Here is a 17,953-nt window from a genome sequence, read left to right as displayed (position 1 = left end):
TCAAATGGCACAGAGTCTTCACTCAGGTATGGGAAATAAATACACAGTGCCTGAAATGCCATAATTTATGGTTATCCACAATATGGAATGTAACAAAAGAAATTAAGACATTATTAACTTTGATATTCGCTATTGAAAATATTGGCTTAAAATAAGATTTCGATCTATTTGAATACTCCTTTGATGGAGAGATACTCTATTGGAAAGGGTGACTTTTCCTCTATGTTTGCATCATCATCTTCTAAGGCCCTGCCTGTTCGACTGTATACATGATAATATATTGCACATGAGACTGAAATTCCCATTATTTTTGTTTTACGCCTATAAGTACTGTAAGATCTATCCGTACATTTTTTTTAAAAAAAATCAGCCACAATACCAAAAAATCAACAGGCACAGAAGACATCTCACACTTAGAAGGAAGAATGACTTACCAGAGACTCTAGCATTGGCCAAATTCCTGTTTGTGGAACCCCTGAGGCAAATCTTCAGTTAGTTGCATTAAAATCTCCTTGAGTTTGTATGATGCTAATTTCAGGGTGTGTACATCTAGGAGCAGTTGTAGCTGGTGAATAGGTCTAAGGTGGAAGTCAGCCCTCCTAGCCACAGAAGCCACTTAAGACTGCAGTGGTGAGTTAGAATCAATGAGTACTCGCAGACTTAAGAACCTCTGGCCTCAGAGGGAGTGCAACCTCTCCCACAACAGGTCAGGAGTAGGAACCACATTCCCAAAGCATTTCCCTCTAATCAGAATTCAGCCCCCATCCAATCCATCACTGTCTCAAGACTCCTGTCCAGTACCTTCACTACCTCCTCTCATTCCAATGGAATGGAGGGATAGAGCTGCAGATCATCAGCATACAGATAACACTGTGTTCCGAATCCTAGGATATGATTCCGAAGAGTTTCATACAGATGATAAATGGCAACAAAGGACAGAATGGGTCCTAAAGGAACACCAAAGCCCAAAAGCCATATAGTGGTTCCCTAGTACTAGTTTCTCAGAGTGAGCCTGCAGGTAGGAACAGAACCACTGTAACAGGGTACCTTTAATTCCAATCTCCTTCTGTCACAATAAATAACATCCTTGAAGAAAATGCAGTTAGGTTGTGAGGTGAGACAAGACTGAATTCTGGTGCAGCTGTAAGGGTGGATGGTCTAGGTATGAATATTGCAGTTTTCTTGAGTTTGTATAATGCTTAGAGGAGCAGCTCTTTACCGCACCGTATGTGACATCTGTGCGCATATGGAAGATATATTTCACACTATTAGTCCTCATATTTACTGTTAAATCACCTGATATTGGATATTCACTAAATCCCCCCAAACATTTATCTCTACCCACCTCTTTGGATAGGTGCCACCCCCTTCCATATGTAATGACATCTGCCGTTCTGGATACGGGAAGAAAAAGGAGGGGAAGAAGTTTTGCTGCTATGATTGTGATCCATGTCCAGAAGGAATGATCTCAAATGAGAAAGGTGGACAGTGTCATCTTAAGACAATACCAAAAAATGCAATTTATTTTAGTAAGCGCTGGACTCGCTGGCAATTCCGTGGTTATAAAACTGCTGGAGAAGGGCAGGTTTAAATCAAATTGATGTGTTGATCTCATTTATGTAAATTTATATTTCAAATGGCTTGAAGAAAAAATTTTAAATTGTAGGCCAGGGGTCAGCAAAATTTTTCAGCAGGGGGCCGGTTCACTGTCCCTCAGACTTTGTGGGGGGCCGGACTATATTTTGAAAAAAAAAATGAATGAATTTCTATGCCCCACAAATAACCCAGAGATGCATTTTTTTTTTAAAAAAAGGATACATTCATGTAAAACACCAGGCAGGCCCCAGAAATAACCCAGAGATCCATTTTAAATAAAAGGACACATTCTACTAATGGAAAAACATGCTGATTCCCGGACCTTCCGTGGGCCGGATTTAGAAGGTGATTGGGCCACATCCGGCCCCCGGGCCTTAGTTTGGGGCCCCTGTTGTAGGCAATATGATTCAACTCCAATTTCTTTAGGTTGTTTCATGAGAGGGGGAAAAATAAATCAACCACACCTTTCTGGGCTTCAAAGATTTCAGCTGTAATGTATTTCTCATGTTGCTGCGCAGTATATGTGGTTCTAAGAAAAATGAAGGAGGGCACTAAAAACAGATGTTCTTGGTGTAAAAATTACAGATTTAATACATGAAAATTAATGTTGATGCATTAAGAGGAAAGGCATTTGGGCTGGAACATCAGAAACATTTTCAGGTAGAAAACACTATGCTAGTGTTTTCATTGGACCAATGAAGAGAAAATTTATAAGGTTAGTTAAGGTTACTTCAAATTGTCACACATTGTTTGTTTGTTTGTTTGTTTTCAGACATAGAAACATGTGTCAGTTGCCCAGCAGATCAATATCCAAACAAAGACCAGGATCTATGCATTCCTAAGATTCCAAACTTCCTATCTTTTGATGAAACCCTGGCCATTGTTTCAACTTCCTCTGCGCTTCTATTCTCTCTGATCACAATTCTGGTGCTTGGCATCTTCATCAATCATCGCAATACAGCCATAGTCAAAGCCAACAATAGAAGCCTCACCTATGGTCTCCTTATCTCCCTCCTCTTGTGTTTCCTCTCTTCTTTGTTGTTCATTGGAAAACCTAATAAGGTGACTTGCCTTCTCCGACAAACTGCTTTTGGCATTGTCTTCTCTGTGGCCCTCTCCAGCATCTTAGCCAAAACCATATTGGTGGTTTTGGCATTCATGGCTACCAAACCAGGAACCAATATACGGAAATGGGTAGGCAAAGAACTGGCTTATTCCATTGTCTTTTCCTGCTCCATTGTTCAAGTAGGGATGTGTGTCCACTGGCTGGGAACCTCTCCCCCATTCCCAGATGTGGACATGCACTCAATGACAGAAGAAATCATATTTCTTTGTAATGAAGGGTCAGACTCCATGTTCTATTGTGTTTTGGGCTACATGGGCTTCCTGGCCACTGTCAGCTTCACGGTGGCCTTCCTAGCCAGGAAGTTGCCTGACACTTTCAACGAAGCCAAGTTCATCACCTTCAGCATGCTGGTCTTCTGCAGTGTTTGGCTCTCCTTCATTCCAACCTACCTGAGCACCAGAGGAAAATACATGGTGGCTGTGGAGATCTTCTCCATCTTTGCTTCTGGTGCTGGGTTACTGGCTTGCATTTTCACCCCTAAATGCTACATTATTGTGGTGAGGCCTGACCTGAACAACAAAGAGCAGTTAACGCAAAGAAAGGTATAAATCACTGTGGAATTTACATGGACCTGCTGGCTGGTATCAATTTCCAGGTGCCTACTCCGGATATTTGTAGAGTTTGGTCCTTACCTTTTTATTCTCCCAAAGATGTATTGAAGGCAATGGGTACAGATTTTTTCTCAGACTCTACACCCAAAGCCCTTTTCACAAAGGAGTAAAGCTGTAAAGCAGTGGTGGTTTAAGTTCAAAGTTTCCTTCTCCTAGATGGGCTCCCTTCCTAGGTTTACGAGACCCATCTGCCCCTCATTTCCCTCTGCAGCACCTACAGTAGCCACCTTTTTGAGCATTGGACCCACTTTCGCTCTCATCCACTTCATCCACTCAATCTGCCAGATCCTGTCTTTGCATGCAGAGAAATTCCCCAACTCACTGAGGATTTTTTTCTTTTCTTTCTTTCTTTCTTTTTTTTTTTTGGAAAAACTTTATTAGTTATTTCCTCCATATATAAAAACAGAAAGAGAAATTACAAAAATTACATTGCATTACAGTTTTAATATACTATCCTATACATGCCCTCTTCCTCCTTCCCCCTCCCCCTTGTTCCCTCCCATAACCCACCCTTGTTACTTCTCAGCCTATACTGGACTCATCTGGACCTAACCCTATGTTAACCACACACTGTACTCCTTCTATAATTATTTAATTTATAATGTAATATACTAATTTAATTTATAATGAAATAAACTAAATTATCAAATATCAATATAATGTTTATCTGACTGATCTAATTTCTAGAACCATTAAACATCTGAGAGAAGAGTTGGTCTTTCCACAAATGCATTTATATAGTCCGTAAACAATTTCCAATTGCTTTCGCATTCTTCTAGCTTCACTTCTTTTATAGCCTCATGTTTTTTGCGAGGTTGTAATATGATAATAATTTCTGTAACCAATATTCCTTATTCGGGACTTCTTGTGATTTCCACGCTTTTGCTATTAATAATCTAGCTGTAGCCATCGCATAACTCACTATACATCTCTCCTTGGGTTTTATGTCATCACCTAGCATTCCTAGTAGAAAAATTTCTGGTTGTTTTTTAAACGAATACTTCAATATTTTTTTAAAATTCTTTATATACTAATTCCCAGAACTCCTTGATGTTACTGCAATTCCACCACACATGTATATAGGTACCTATATCTTTGTGGCATCTCCAACAAATATTGCCGGTGTTAGATGCCATTGGTTTCGCATTTTTAGTAAATTTTCTATCAAATCATAATTTGGGGTGAATTTCGAATCTATTTTCCACAATTTTCCCATCTCTGTAAATTAATAATTTTTCCCAAATCCTGGCTCCCCTTGATCATAGAATTTTTAGTTAATTCCTCATCAGTTTCCCATTTTAACAATATTTGATATAAATTTGTTATATATTTATCTTTATTGCCAATTAATATTTCCTCCAATTTTGATTTTCCCTTTTCAAATCCAATTTTTTAATCTATTTGAAACCTTTGGTTAATTTGGAAATATTGTAGCCAATTATTTAAAAAAAAATTCTATATACTCCTTTAATTTAAATACTCCATCTTTTTCCTCTATGAGCATTCGATAGGTTGGCCAGCTATCACCCGTGTTACGTCTCTTCACTGCTACTAATTCTAAAGGGGAAAGCCACCAAGGTGTTTTTGGTTCGAAATATCTCCTATATTTTTGCCATACTTTGAATAAATATTTTCTAATAATATTGAACATAAAAATATTCCCTTTTTCAATTTTTTCCTTCAGCAAATACCAATGCCATCCAAATGCCAGCCCTTCACCTTCCAAGTCTAGTAGGTCTGAGTTTTTTAATTCTATCCATTCCTTAATCCATGTCAATGCCACTGCATCATGGTAGATTTCTAGCTCTGGTAGCCCATATCCCCCTCTGTCCCTGTGGTCTATTAAAATCTTGTATTTTATCCTGGGTTTTCCCCCGTTCCATATAAAGTTAGCAATATCTTTCCTCCAATCTTTAAAATGCTTCTCCTTTCCCAGTAGAGGTAGATTTTGAAAAAGATAATTCATCTTTGAAATAACACACATTTTAATCACCGATATCCTACCCAGGAATGATAATTTTAATTTCTTCCATACTTCAAATTTTTTCTTTATTTGTTTCCAGGTTTCAATGTAATTTTCTTGTATCAAATCTATCCCTTTAATTGACATCTGCACTCCTAAATATTTAATTTTTTTGCTAATTTTTAGCTTTGTTATTTCCTGCAATTGTTTTTCTTCATTCTTTTCCAATTTTTTTACTAGAACTTTAGTTTTTTCATAATTTATTTTTCAGCCTGCCAGCTCGCCATATTCTTCTATTTTGTTTATAGCACTAGAGATACTTAGGATGGGGTTTTCTGTTGTAATAATTATATCAGCAAAGGCCTTGACTTTATACTTTTTTTTAACCAATCACTATTCCTTTAACCTGGTCCTCTTCCCTTATGTTTTTTAACAAAATTTCAAGTGTGATAATGAAGAGGATTGGAGACAAGGGGCAGCCTTGTCTCGTGCCCCTCATAATACTTATTTTGTTGGTAAATCTCCCATGTATAATTAGGCTGGCTTTTTGAATCCTATAGATTGCATAGATTGCCTTTTCTATTCCCCCCTCCCCAATCTCAAATCTTCTATTAATTTTAACATAAAATCCCACGCAACCCTATCAAAGGCTTTTTCCGCATCAACAGACAGTGTCGCTGCCTGTTTATCTCTTCGGTTTCCCAAACATTCCAAGATATTTATGATGTTTCTTATGTTATCTTTAGCAAATCTGCCTTTTACAAATCCCACTTGGTCCTTATGGATTATATTTTCTAGTATTGTTCTTAATCTGTTGGCTAGGATTTTTGTGAATATTTTGTAATCGCAATTTAAAAGCGAAATTGGTCTGAAATTGCTAGGTGACTCCACATCTGCTTTTACTTTCGGTATTAATATAATTTGCGCTTCCGCCCAAGTTTGTGGAATAGAACCTTTTTCTAATATTATATTAAATAACTCTTTGATAGGTACCAACATTACTTCTTCGAATGTCTTATAATATTCAATAGGAAGCCCATCTGGCCCTGGGGCTTTCCCCCTTTTCATTGTTTTTAATGTTTCTTTTATTTCAGAAATTGTGATTTCTTTATTTAAAGCTATAAATTTTTCTAATGGAATTTGTGGTAATTTATGTCTTTTGATGTATTCCTCTACTTTCTGGTTGTTTCCGTCCTCTCTCTGGTATAATAGTTCATAATACTTTTGAAAAGCTTTCACAATTTCACTTGTTCTATCTAGGACTTTTCCTTCAAATTTGATTTTATTGATATATTTTTTCCTTTTGTCTTTCCTTTAATTGCCACATCAATAACTTACTTGGTTTATTTGCCCATTTGAAATTTTTATATTTCCAGAATTGTATTTGTTGTTCTAATTGATAATCAATTATCTTCTCATATTCCGTCCTTAGAATTTTTAATTTTTGTTTTATGGCCTTATTTTATTTTTGGTTATTTTTTTTCCTTTTTCCTAATTTCTTTCCTTTTTAACCTCTCTGATTTTCCTTAATTTAGCATTTTGTTGAATGAAAAACCCTCGCATTGCAACTTTTCCCGCATCCAACACAGTTTACGGTTCTACCTCACCTTTATTATTTAGATCAAAATATTCCTTGAGTCGTTTGGTAGCTTCTTGAATTATTTTTGTATTATTTAAGAGGAAGACATTAAGTCTCCATCGTCTCTCTCTGACTTCTTCTGCTAGTGTTAATGTTACAGGGCTATGATCCGATATTGTGTGGGGCCTGATCTCCGCTTTTAATAACCGTAACATAACTTCCTTAGGTATCCAAATTGCATCTATTCTGGTGGATAATTGGTGTCTAAAAGACGCACTGAAGATTTGAGGCCCATTGGTTGCCTTCTCCTGGTTTAGACAGCCAGTTGGATCTGTTTCCTGGGGTGTGGCTGCTATTGCATCTTGACAGCTTCTAGGAGCCACAGGTGAGAGCTGAGTGCAGGGTGGGGATCAGAGGTAGACAAACTACCCCAGAAGGAGCATGACCTGTTCCCCACTAGAGGTACTCTCCATCCCCTAACACTCTATACACCAATGATATGTATTGCTGTACCTTTGAAAGGAATAAATTCTTAATAGCCAAACTGTCAGACTATCAATTAAGAAAGGGTTAAGATGATGGATGTTGTACATATATGAGTGCTTGATTATTAATAAAAAGTCTCTTATCAATTATTTCATGTAATCTGAAAATTCATGTTGAAGACAACACAGGGTACCAGAAGGAACAACACAATGTGAAATAGTTGAGGGCTCTACATTCTTTATCTCTCTCACACCAGGCATCTGGGGAATAGAAGAAGGAGAAGTTTAAAACAGCCATCTCCCCTTGTTTTTTTAAAATAGTTTTTAAAAGGAAAAGTAGCAAAGATATGCAACAATATCTGGAGGGAAACACATTGGATATTACTAACCCTAATAGGACAAGACTTTTATTCTCCTGAATTACACTTCTATCCAGTTTGAAGGAGTGGTGCAGAGAATATCTCAAGTAAGCCTAATGGCTTCAGAGAATACAGATGTGTTGTTTCTAAAGTTGATTCTAAGTCTAAGTCTATTTATGCTATTTCTTTTATAATCATTTTTGTTCATTTTGAATTACCATCCAATAATAGCCTCATTAAAACAATACCAAATTATAATACTAATCATTCATATACTGAATCATATAATTTAGGTGCCCCACCCGACATGCTAGAAGTAATGGTTTGATGATTTCCTTTATTTCTGCATTCCAAAATCTTATTAATTTGTATTATATTCCGGTCAAAATAATAATCCTTTATACAACAACTGCAATATTAATAACTTCTTTTCGTGTTGACACATTAAATGATTTATAGAACTACAAATGAGGCACTCAAACTATATCCCTGTACTTCCTGTGTCCGTGGTGTTTCTTCCAATCCTTGTAAAATGTTGTGTCTCTTGTGACGGAAAAGTTCGTTCCACAAGTATTTCTTTTTACTTTTTTCTCCTGCCAGCAAATGGTTAAAGAATGGCAGCCTCTGATTGCCTGTGGTTCCAGGAGGGAGAGTTTAAAAGGAGAGGCCTTGGAGGGAGATGGATTTAGAGTATGGTAAGAGGGGGGTTGAGTTGAGGTGGTTGAGGAGGGAGGTAGGGAGTTAGGTAGGGAGATAGGATAGGATAGGCGTCAGGTTGAAATACAAAGAGTGTTGAGAAGGGAGAGTTGGTTCGGGAATAAAACATCCACTCTGAGTGTACAGTGAAGAACTGAGTGTAGTGTCCTGCAGGAGTAAATAAAACATCCACTCCGAGTGTACAGTGAAGAACTGAGTGTAGTGTCCTGCAGGAGTAAGAGGACCGAATCTTGCTGGGAGACTGGGGGTGGGACAGGCGAAGTAGGAGCGGAAAGAGAATACTCTACTTAGGTCTCAAACTAATCTGGAGGGGAGATACTCTTCTGAGGAAAGGAGAGACTCCCAAATCCCAGAGAAGGAAGGGTGTGTGTGGTGAGCCCTTACGTCTATTACTGAAAGTACCTCAGGAATGGATTGGTTAAAGGGGTGGATAACTGAAGGAAAGTACCGTCCTACTAAGGAACCGAACTATAAAGCAGAAACCTCTGAAAGTGAATTGACGTGAACTAGCATATTATTATCGAAGTAACCTAAGTTTCTCTGAAGCTCAACATCAAAAAAACTAAGATCATGGCCACTGGTCCCATCACCTCCTGGCAAACAGAAGGAGAAGAAATGGAGGCAGTGAGAGATTTTACTTTCTTGGGTTCCATGATCACTGCAGATGGTGACAGCAGTCACGAAATTAAAAGACACCTGCTTCTTGGGAGAAAAGCAATGACAAACCTAGACAGCATCTTAAAAAGCAGAGACATCAACTTGCCGACACAGGTCCATATAGTTAAAGCTATGGTTTTCCCAGTAGTGATGTATGGAAGTGAGAGCTGGACCATAAAGAAGGCTGATCGCCGAAGAATTGATGCTTTTGAATTATGGTGCTGGAGGAGACTCCTGAGAGTCCCATGGACTGCAAGAAAATCAAACCTATCCATTCTGATGGAAATCAGCCCTGAGTGCTCACTGGAAGGAGAGATCCTGAAGCTGAGGCTCCAATACTTTGGCCACCTCATGGGAAGAGAAGACTCCCTGGAAAAGACCCTGATGTTGGGAAAGATGGAGGGCAGAAGGAGAAGGGGACGACAGAGTACGAGATGGTTGGACAGTGTCTTTTCCAAATTGTTGCTTTTCTCCATCATGCCTTGTGTGGATCTGATATCCCATTGGTCTATTGATGGTTTATTCCAGTGCCCCTACTTTTTGATCAGGCAAGGATGCTATCCTGAATTGCTGCCACAATTCAGTTAACGTGATGGCAAACCATGTCTGATCAGTGTTACATAGGTGGGAGATTGATGGATAACCCAGTACTAACAAATTAGGAAGCGGGGAAAGGATGGGGCCAGCTCAACTCTAGATATCCTGCTGACCTTGTAGGTTCATTCCTTCCTTTTCATTTTGTGATGTTACAAATATAATTACATTGGCAGATCCGGCTTCTTGTCTACTGGCTGCAGGAATAGATGCTTTTGGACAGCTCCAGCTCAGCCCAGACTCCCAAGCAGGCGCCCTCCGGAGCTTGGCGCCCTGGCGCATTGTGCCACCCAGCCCAGCCTTAGAGCCGCCCGTGACTCTAATGACGAGTTAGAATAGAGGAGTGCTCCCCGACCTCTTGCTTCAAAAGGAATGCAACTCCTCCCAGAAAAGGTCAGGTATTGGAACCACCCACCCAAGGCATTTTTCTGTGATAAGGATTCAGCCCCCATCCCATCCCATCCCATCCACCCATCACTCCAGACACCTGTCAAACAACTTCACCACCCCCTTTCATTCGTATGGAATGGAAAGGTAGAACTGCACATCAACAGCATACAGATGACATCATGTGCCAGATCTTAGGATATTATTCCAAAGTGTTTGCTATATTTGATTAATACCATAGGAGACAGAATGGGGTCTAACAGGGCACCACAACCCAAAAGTCATGATTTCCTTGTACTAGTTTCTTGTGCTGACCCTGCAGGTAAGAGCAGAACCACTATAATGGCTTACCTTTTATTCCTTGAGCCACCACAAAAAAGCACCACATGAACTCCTTGAAGCACATGCCATTAAGTGGTGACTCCATCAAAAGTCAAAGCCAGGGGTGAAATGATACCGAATTCTAACACAGTTGTAAGGTTGGATGGTCCACGTATGAATATTGAAATCTTCATGAACTTTGTATGATGCTTAGAACAGCAGCTTTTTACCACACTGTATGTGCCATTTGTGTACTACATATGGATCATTTCACGCTATTAGTCCTCCTATTTACTGTTAAATCACCTGATATTGGATATTTGATAAATTCCCCAAAACAATATCATAATATTAAACGCTTCCTATCTCTTTGTATAGGTGCCACCGCTTTCTAGATGTAATGCCAACTGCCTTCCTGGTTACGGGAAGAAAAAGAAGGAGGGGGAGAAGTTTTGCTGCTATGATCCATGTCCAGAAGGAATGATTTCAAATGAGAAAGGTTGGGGATGACATCTTAAGATAATACAAAAGCTCTGGGCTCCTGTCAATTTTGTTGACATTAACCTGCTGCATGAAAGCGGTGTTTTCTACTTTAAAAAGCAGGTTGTTTAAAAATAGGGGGAAAGTCTTATCAAACTCGCTTTTATGGGATCCAAAGATTTCAGCTGTGATGTATTTCTCATTTTGTTATACAGTTTAGGTGGTTCTAAGAAAAAGCAGGGGGCTGGTAAAAGCAGATGTCACGCATGTAGAAAATTCCAGAATTGATACACAAGTTTTATTCTTGATACACCTAGTGCAAAGGCAATTGGGCTTGAAGCTCTTATACATTCTGACGTAGAAAACACTATGCTAAATGGACTAGTGATGAGGAAATTCTTAAGAATACTTTTGCTTACTTCAAATTGTCACATATTGTTTGTTTGTTTTCAGACATAGAAACATGTGTCAGTTGCCCAGCAGATCAATATCCAAATAAGGACCAGGATCTGTGCATTCCTAAGATTCCAAACTTCCTAGCCTTGGATGAAACCCTGGCCATTGTTTCAACTTCCTCTGCACTTCTATTCTCTCTGATCACAATTCTGGTGCTTGGCATCTTCATTAAGCATCGCAATACAGCCATAGTCAAAGCCAACAACAGAAGCCTCACCTATGGTCTCCTTATCTCCCTCCTCTTGTGTTTCCTCTCTTCTTTGTTGTTCATCGGAAAACCTAATAAGGTGACCTGCCTTCTCCGACAAAACGCTTTTGGCATTGTCTTCTCTGTGGCCCTCTCCAGCATCTTAGCCAAAACTGTACTGGTGGTTTTGGCATTCATGGCTACCAAACCAGGAACCAATATGAGGAAATGGGTAGGCAAAGAACTGGCTTATTCCATTGTCTTTTCCTGCTCCATTGTTCAAGTGGGGATCTGTGTCCTCTGGCTGGCAACCTCTCCCCCATTCCCAGATGTGGACATGCAATCAATGACAGGAGAAATCATATTTCTATGTAATGAAGGGTCAGTCCTCATGTTCTATTGTGTTTTGGGCTACATGGGCTTCCTGGCCACCGTCAGCTTCACGGTGGCTTTCCTAGCCAGGAAGTTGCCTGACACTTTCAACGAAGCCAAGTTCATCACCTTCAGCATGCTGGTCTTCTGCAGTGTTTGGCTCTCCTTCATTCCAACCTACCTGAGCACCAGAGGAAAATACATGGTGGCTGTGGAGATCTTCTCCATCTTTGCTTCTGGTGCTGGGTTACTGGCTTGCATTTTCACCCCTAAATGCTACATTATTGTGGTAAGGCCTGACCTGAACAACAAACAGCAACAACAAACTGACCTGAACAAAAGAGAGCAGTTAACACAAAGAAAGGTATAAATGACAGTGGAATTTGTGGTTCTGTTGGGTCTGAGAATACATGGACCTGCTGGCTGGTATCACTTTCCAGGTGCCTACTCCGGATATTTGTAGAGTTTGGTCCTTACCTTTTTCTTCTCCCAAAGATGTCTTGAAGGCAATGGGTGCAGATTTTTTTCTCAGGCTCTACTCCCAAAGCCCTTTTCACAAAGGAGTAAAGCTGTAAAGCAGTGGTTTCAATGTTCAATGTTTCCTTCTCCTAGATGGGCTCCCTTCCTAGGTTTAAGAGACCCATCTGCCCCTCACTTCTCTCTGCAGCACCTGCAGTAGCCACCTTTTTGAGCAATTTACCCACTTTCGCTCTCATCCACTCAATCTGCCAGATCCTGTCTTTGCATGCAGAGAAATTTCCTATCTCACTGAGGATTTCAGGCCCATTGTCTCCCCTCACCTGGTTTAGGCATCCAGTTGTATCTGTTTCCTGGGGTGTGGCTGCTGTTGCATCTTGACAGCTTCTAGGAGCCACAGGTGAGAGCTGAGTGCAGGGTGGGGATCAGAGGTAGACAAACTACCCCAGAAGGAGCATGACCTGTTCCCCACTAGAGGTACTCTCCATCCCCTAACACTCTATACACCAATGTTATGTATTGCTGTACCTTTGAAAGAAATATATTCTTAATAGCCAAACTGTCAGACTATCAATTAAGAAAGGGTTAAGATGATGGATGTTGTACATATATGAGTGCTTGATTATTAATAAAAAAGTATCTTATCAATTATTTCATGTTATCTGCACATTCATATGATGACAACACAGGGTAACAGAAGCATAATACATTGTGAAATAGTTGATAAGTCTACATTCTTTATCTCTCTCACACCATGCAGCTGGGGAATAGTAGAAGGACAACTTTAAAACAGCCATTTCCCCTTGTTTTTTAAAATAGTTTTTAAAAGGAAAAATAACAAAGATATTGTGAGGGGCAAGGGATATCGCGAAGCCCCTCCCCTCCTGAGTTCCAGCCCAGCCCAGAGCACGACTGAAAGCAGGGAAAGCTCCAGCTCAAGTGGGGAAACAGGAAGTGGGGTCCAAGGCTCTGGCAGGGTAGAAGAGCCATCGTCCCAGGTGGGACAGGAAGGAGGAAGAAAGGGGGGCAGACCCATCCCCCCAACTCCGGAACTTCGCAGAAACCGTCGGGGGAAGAGGATGGGTCTCCCCAAGTTGTTATGCTGGCGCAAGACGCGCCAAACGCCATTCGGAGGTACTGATTCAAGCTGAGAAGATGTGTCTCTGTAAATAGCTCCACCTTTAGCACTGTAAATACGCAGCACAAATAAAAAGATAAAATGCAGAGTGGTGTAGAGTCGTTACTCTGAAGTAGCCCTATCCGGTCACTGTGACAGATATGCTACAATATCTGGAGGGAAACACATTGGATATTACTAACCCTAATAGGACAAGACTTTTAGTCTTCTGAATTGCCCTTCTATCCAGGTTGAAAGAGTGGTGGCAGAGAATATCTCAAGTAAGCCAAATGGCTTCAGAGAATACAGATGTGTTGTTTCTAAAGTTGATTCTAAGTCTAAGTTCATGCCTTTTCTTTTATAATCATTTTTGTTAATTTTGAATTACCATCCAATAATAGCCTCATTAAAACAATACCAAATTATAATACTAATCATTTATATACTGAATCATATAATTTAGGTGCCCCACCCGACATGCTAGAAGTAATGGTTTGATGATTTCCTTTATTTCTGCATTCCAAAATCTTATTAATTTCTATTATATTCTGGTCAAAATAATAATCCCTTTTACAACAACAGCAATATTAATAACTTCTATTCGTGTTGACACATTAAATGATTTATAGAACTACAAATGAGGCACTCAAATTATATCCCTGTACTTCCTGTGTGTGGCAATTATTCTGTCCGTGGTGTTTCTTCCAGTGCTTGTAAAATGTTGTGTCTCTTGTGACGGAAAAGTTCGTTCCACAAGTATTTCTTTTTCCTTTTTTCTCCTGCCAGCAAATGGTTAAAGAATGGCAGCCTCTGATTGCCTGTGGTTCCAGGAGGGAGAGTTTAAAAGGAGAGGCCTTGGAGGGAGATGGATTTAGAGTGTGGTAAGAGGGGCGTTGAGTTGAGGTGGTTGAGGAGGGAGGTTGGGAGTTAGGTATGGAGATAGGATAGGAGTCAGGTTGAAATACAAAGAGTGTTGAGAAGGGAGAGTTGGTTCGGGAATAAAACATCCACTCCGAGTGTACAGTGAACAACTGAGTGTAGTGTCCTGCAGGAGTAATAGGACTGAATCACAGAAAGAGGAAATAGTAAGCACACTTTTATATGAGTGTAGTGTCCTGCAGGAGTAATAGGACCGAATCTTGCTGGGAGGCTGAGGGTGGGACAGGAGAAGTAGGAGCTGAAAGAGATCTGTCTACTTAGGTCTCAAACTAATCTGGAGGGGAGATACTCTTCTGAGGAAAGAAGAGACTCCCAAAACGCAGTGAAGGAAGGGTGTGTGTGGTGAGCCCTTAAGTCTCTTACTGAAAGTACCTCAGGAGCTGTTTGGAGGTTCCAGCAGGGGAGCGCAGCTATTGTATACCCTTGATCGAAGAACGGTACACTCCTTCTATCTGGGATGGTCGTCCTCTTCCACCGAGCGCGCAGCTTCGGAAGGGACGCACATGGAGCGGTGAGGGAGGAAGGGGACACCCGCCTAGCCAGCCAGATCAGCCGAATCAACCCTGGCGATCAATGGGGTGACAGATGTCGCAGCCAGATCGCCCTCACTACTTATTCCTTATCGCTAGTGAGTGGAAGGAAGATGGCGACGAGGAGAGCAGCTTAGTCAGCTTCGCCGCCTTTAACCAATATTTTAAACTGTTCCTAAGTCCTTTAGGAACCTTTTTACAGTGGAACCCCTACTTACGAATGACTCTACTTACAATAAAATCGACTTACGAATGAAAAAAATTGGGGCGCGCTTTTGAATTTCTTCGACATCCGAATGGCCTCGGTGCCCCGCACTTGCCACCGCCGCTGGATCAGGCCTTCGCTGGCCTTGGTGCCCCGCGCTCGCTGGCGTATCTGGCCCTCACCGGCCTCGTTGCCCCGTGCTCGCCGCCGTATCGGGCCCTCACCGGCCTCATTGCCCCGCGCTTGCCGGCACCGCCGGATTGGGCCCTTGCCAGCTTCATTGCCCCGCGCTTGCTGCCGCCGCTAGATCATTCCCTCATGGTTGTTGCCGCCGCCGCGAGGCCGGCCTTCTACAGCGTGCAGGGCCTGGGAGGAGCGAAAGGCAGAGGCCTCGGCCACCCGCCCGCCTGGCTCCTACCTGTAGCTCACTTGCCTGCCTGCCTGCCTGCCGATGGCTTCTCTTTCACCTTCGCCTGCTCTGAGCTCCACAAACGCTCGGAGCAGGTGAAGGAGAAAGAGAAGCCATTGGCAGGCAGGCAGGCGGGCGAGCGAGCGAGGAGCAAAAGGCAGAGGCCTCAGCCACCCGCCCGCCCCCTACCCGTAGTGCGCGCTCGCCTGCCTGCCGATTGCTTCTCTTTCTCCTTCGCCTGCTCCAAGCTCCATGGGCACTCGGAGCAGGCGAAGGAGAAAGAGAAGCATCGGCAGGCAGCCAGGCAGCCAGGTAAGCGAGCACGAGCGTGCTACAGGTAGGGGACGGGTGGACGGGTGGCCAAGGCCTCTGCCTTTCGCTCCTCCGTGGCCCCGCTCACTGCAGAAGGTCGGCCTCGCAGCGGCGGCGGCCATGAGGGCATGATCTAGCGGCGGCAAGCACAGGGTAACGAGGCCGGCGAGGGCCCGATCTGGAGGTGGCAGCAAGCGCGGGGCAACGAGGTTGGCGAAGGCCTGATCTGGCGGTGGCGGCGAGCGTGGGGCAACGAGGCCGGCGAGGGCCTGATCCGGTGGTGAGCGCGGGGCAACGAGGCCAGTGAGGGCATGATCCAGCGGCGGCGGTGAGCCCGGGGCAGCGAGGGAGGTAAGGCTCTGGAACGAATTAATCCATTTCCAATGAATTCCTATGGGAAACATCGTTTCGATTTACGAATGTTTCTACATACGAATGTGCATTTGGAACGGATTAAATTCGTAAGTAGGGGTTCCACTGTATACAGTCCACAGTTTTAATGACTTACTGTTTGCCCTATCGCCCCATCTCCGCTTCTGTCTTCGCCTCCCTAACCGGCGTTTTTATTGTTTTATTGCCCTGCGGCCGACGCTTTGATACAGCTCAAGCTAATCGGGGAGAACGAGATACGGAAATCCCCGCATTGTCAAAGGTGAGAAAGCCGGCTCGATAGTGTAAACGGGTGGAGAGTCATTTTGGTTTTAACACGATAACCATCAGTATTGCGACTTAAGCATATATATATGGGATGTGTGTGTGTGTGTGTGTGTGTGTGTGTGTGTGTGTGTGTGATATATATATATATATATATATATATATATATATATATATATATATATCTACACATCCCAGCCTGGGGAACAAAGTGGAAGCAAGGGCGTAGCCCTACTCCTACTCAGCTACAACTGTGCGAATCTCTGAATTAAAGAGACCCCAGCAACTGTTGTTAACTATTTACTTTCTGCCTTCCACCCCCTGCTCTTTATCCAAGATGGTATTCACCAGAAAGCACTGTAAGGATTTGGGAATTGTGCTAACATCGCCTCAGGATGAGAAGGAGGTGAAGGGGCCCCGAAGGAGGCAAAGTAAAATCACTACCATAATTATTTTTCCCACAAAGAAGGGGATAAGGGAGCCCAGAATGAGCTATCCCTAATAGAAGCCACCCCTGCAGTGCTGGATTGGTCAATCCAACGTAAATACCTACAAACTGAACATGAAAGCACCAACTATTCTATGAGCCTGGCACAGGAACTCGCTCTAGCCGAGAATAACACGGCGACTAGCTTCCTCAACATTATGGACTCCAAACCCCCAAGATCACCGCAAAAACCCAGGGTAAATCACCAAGGACCCCAAGGACTTTGGCCCATAGTGAATGTTGATAATACAGAAGAGCAGGGTGACCAGTTGCAGAACCAGATACAACAGATATGCACAGACCTTCTCAATATTACAAACTTCTTAGCAATAACAAATGGGTTACTCCTGACACTTGTGGATAATTTCAAACAGATAGACAGAGCTCCAGACCTCGTCCCCAACGCAGAAGTCAGAACCCACACATTATGTAATGTCAAATCAAGCAAGAGAAGACCTAAGATGAAGATGAAGAAAAGCAAAAATATTAAAAACATAAAGCAGTCTAGAAGAACACAACACATCAGCAAAAAAACAGTGGCAGAAACTCTTTAACCTGCTACCATCCCCCCCCTACCTGCAATAAAAAAACCCCAAAGTACAAGGTAAGAAAGAGACTGGCAAAGAAGGCTCGACAAAGATCAAAAGTGACTCTGGGTGTGAGAATAAATCCCCGAGTACACTCAATGAAAGCACTTCTCCCATGGACGCCTCTCTCCCCAGTCTAACTAAAGAAATAAATTTACCCACAGACACTTGCGACTCGAGCTTACTTAGAGCTCCCGCTGTAATTGCGAACAGAAGTGAATTAGGGGCACCTAACATCGCCGGGCTTGTATCATCAGAACCACCAGCCCCGCGCACCAAGAATGGATGGAATCTGGTCCTAAACCCAAAAAAAATCGTATTCGCGAACTACCCTTAACCTCCGGGC

General features: G+C 42.2%; 1 protein-coding gene across 1 annotated transcript; it reads left to right on the top strand.

Annotated features, from left to right (window-relative positions):
• The first annotated feature begins 4 nt into the window (after nucleotides 1-4).
• On the top strand, nucleotides 5-3,270 carry LOC148684070 (vomeronasal type-2 receptor 26-like). Its single transcript, XM_088654818.1, has 2 exons — nucleotides 5-26; nucleotides 2,369-3,270. The coding sequence occupies exons 1-2, from the start codon at nucleotides 5-7 to the stop codon at nucleotides 3,268-3,270; spliced, it is 924 nt and encodes a 307-aa protein (XP_088510944.1).
• The last annotated feature ends 14,683 nt before the right edge of the window (nucleotides 3,271-17,953 follow it).

Source organism: Zootoca vivipara, chromosome 12, assembly GCF_965207765.1.
Source record: "Zootoca vivipara chromosome 12, rZooViv2.hap1.1, whole genome shotgun sequence".
In the NCBI taxonomy this organism is placed as follows: Eukaryota; Metazoa; Chordata; class Lepidosauria; order Squamata; family Lacertidae; genus Zootoca; species Zootoca vivipara.
Note: the sequence above shows the minus strand (reverse complement) of the source record. Positions and strands in the feature narration are given on the sequence as shown.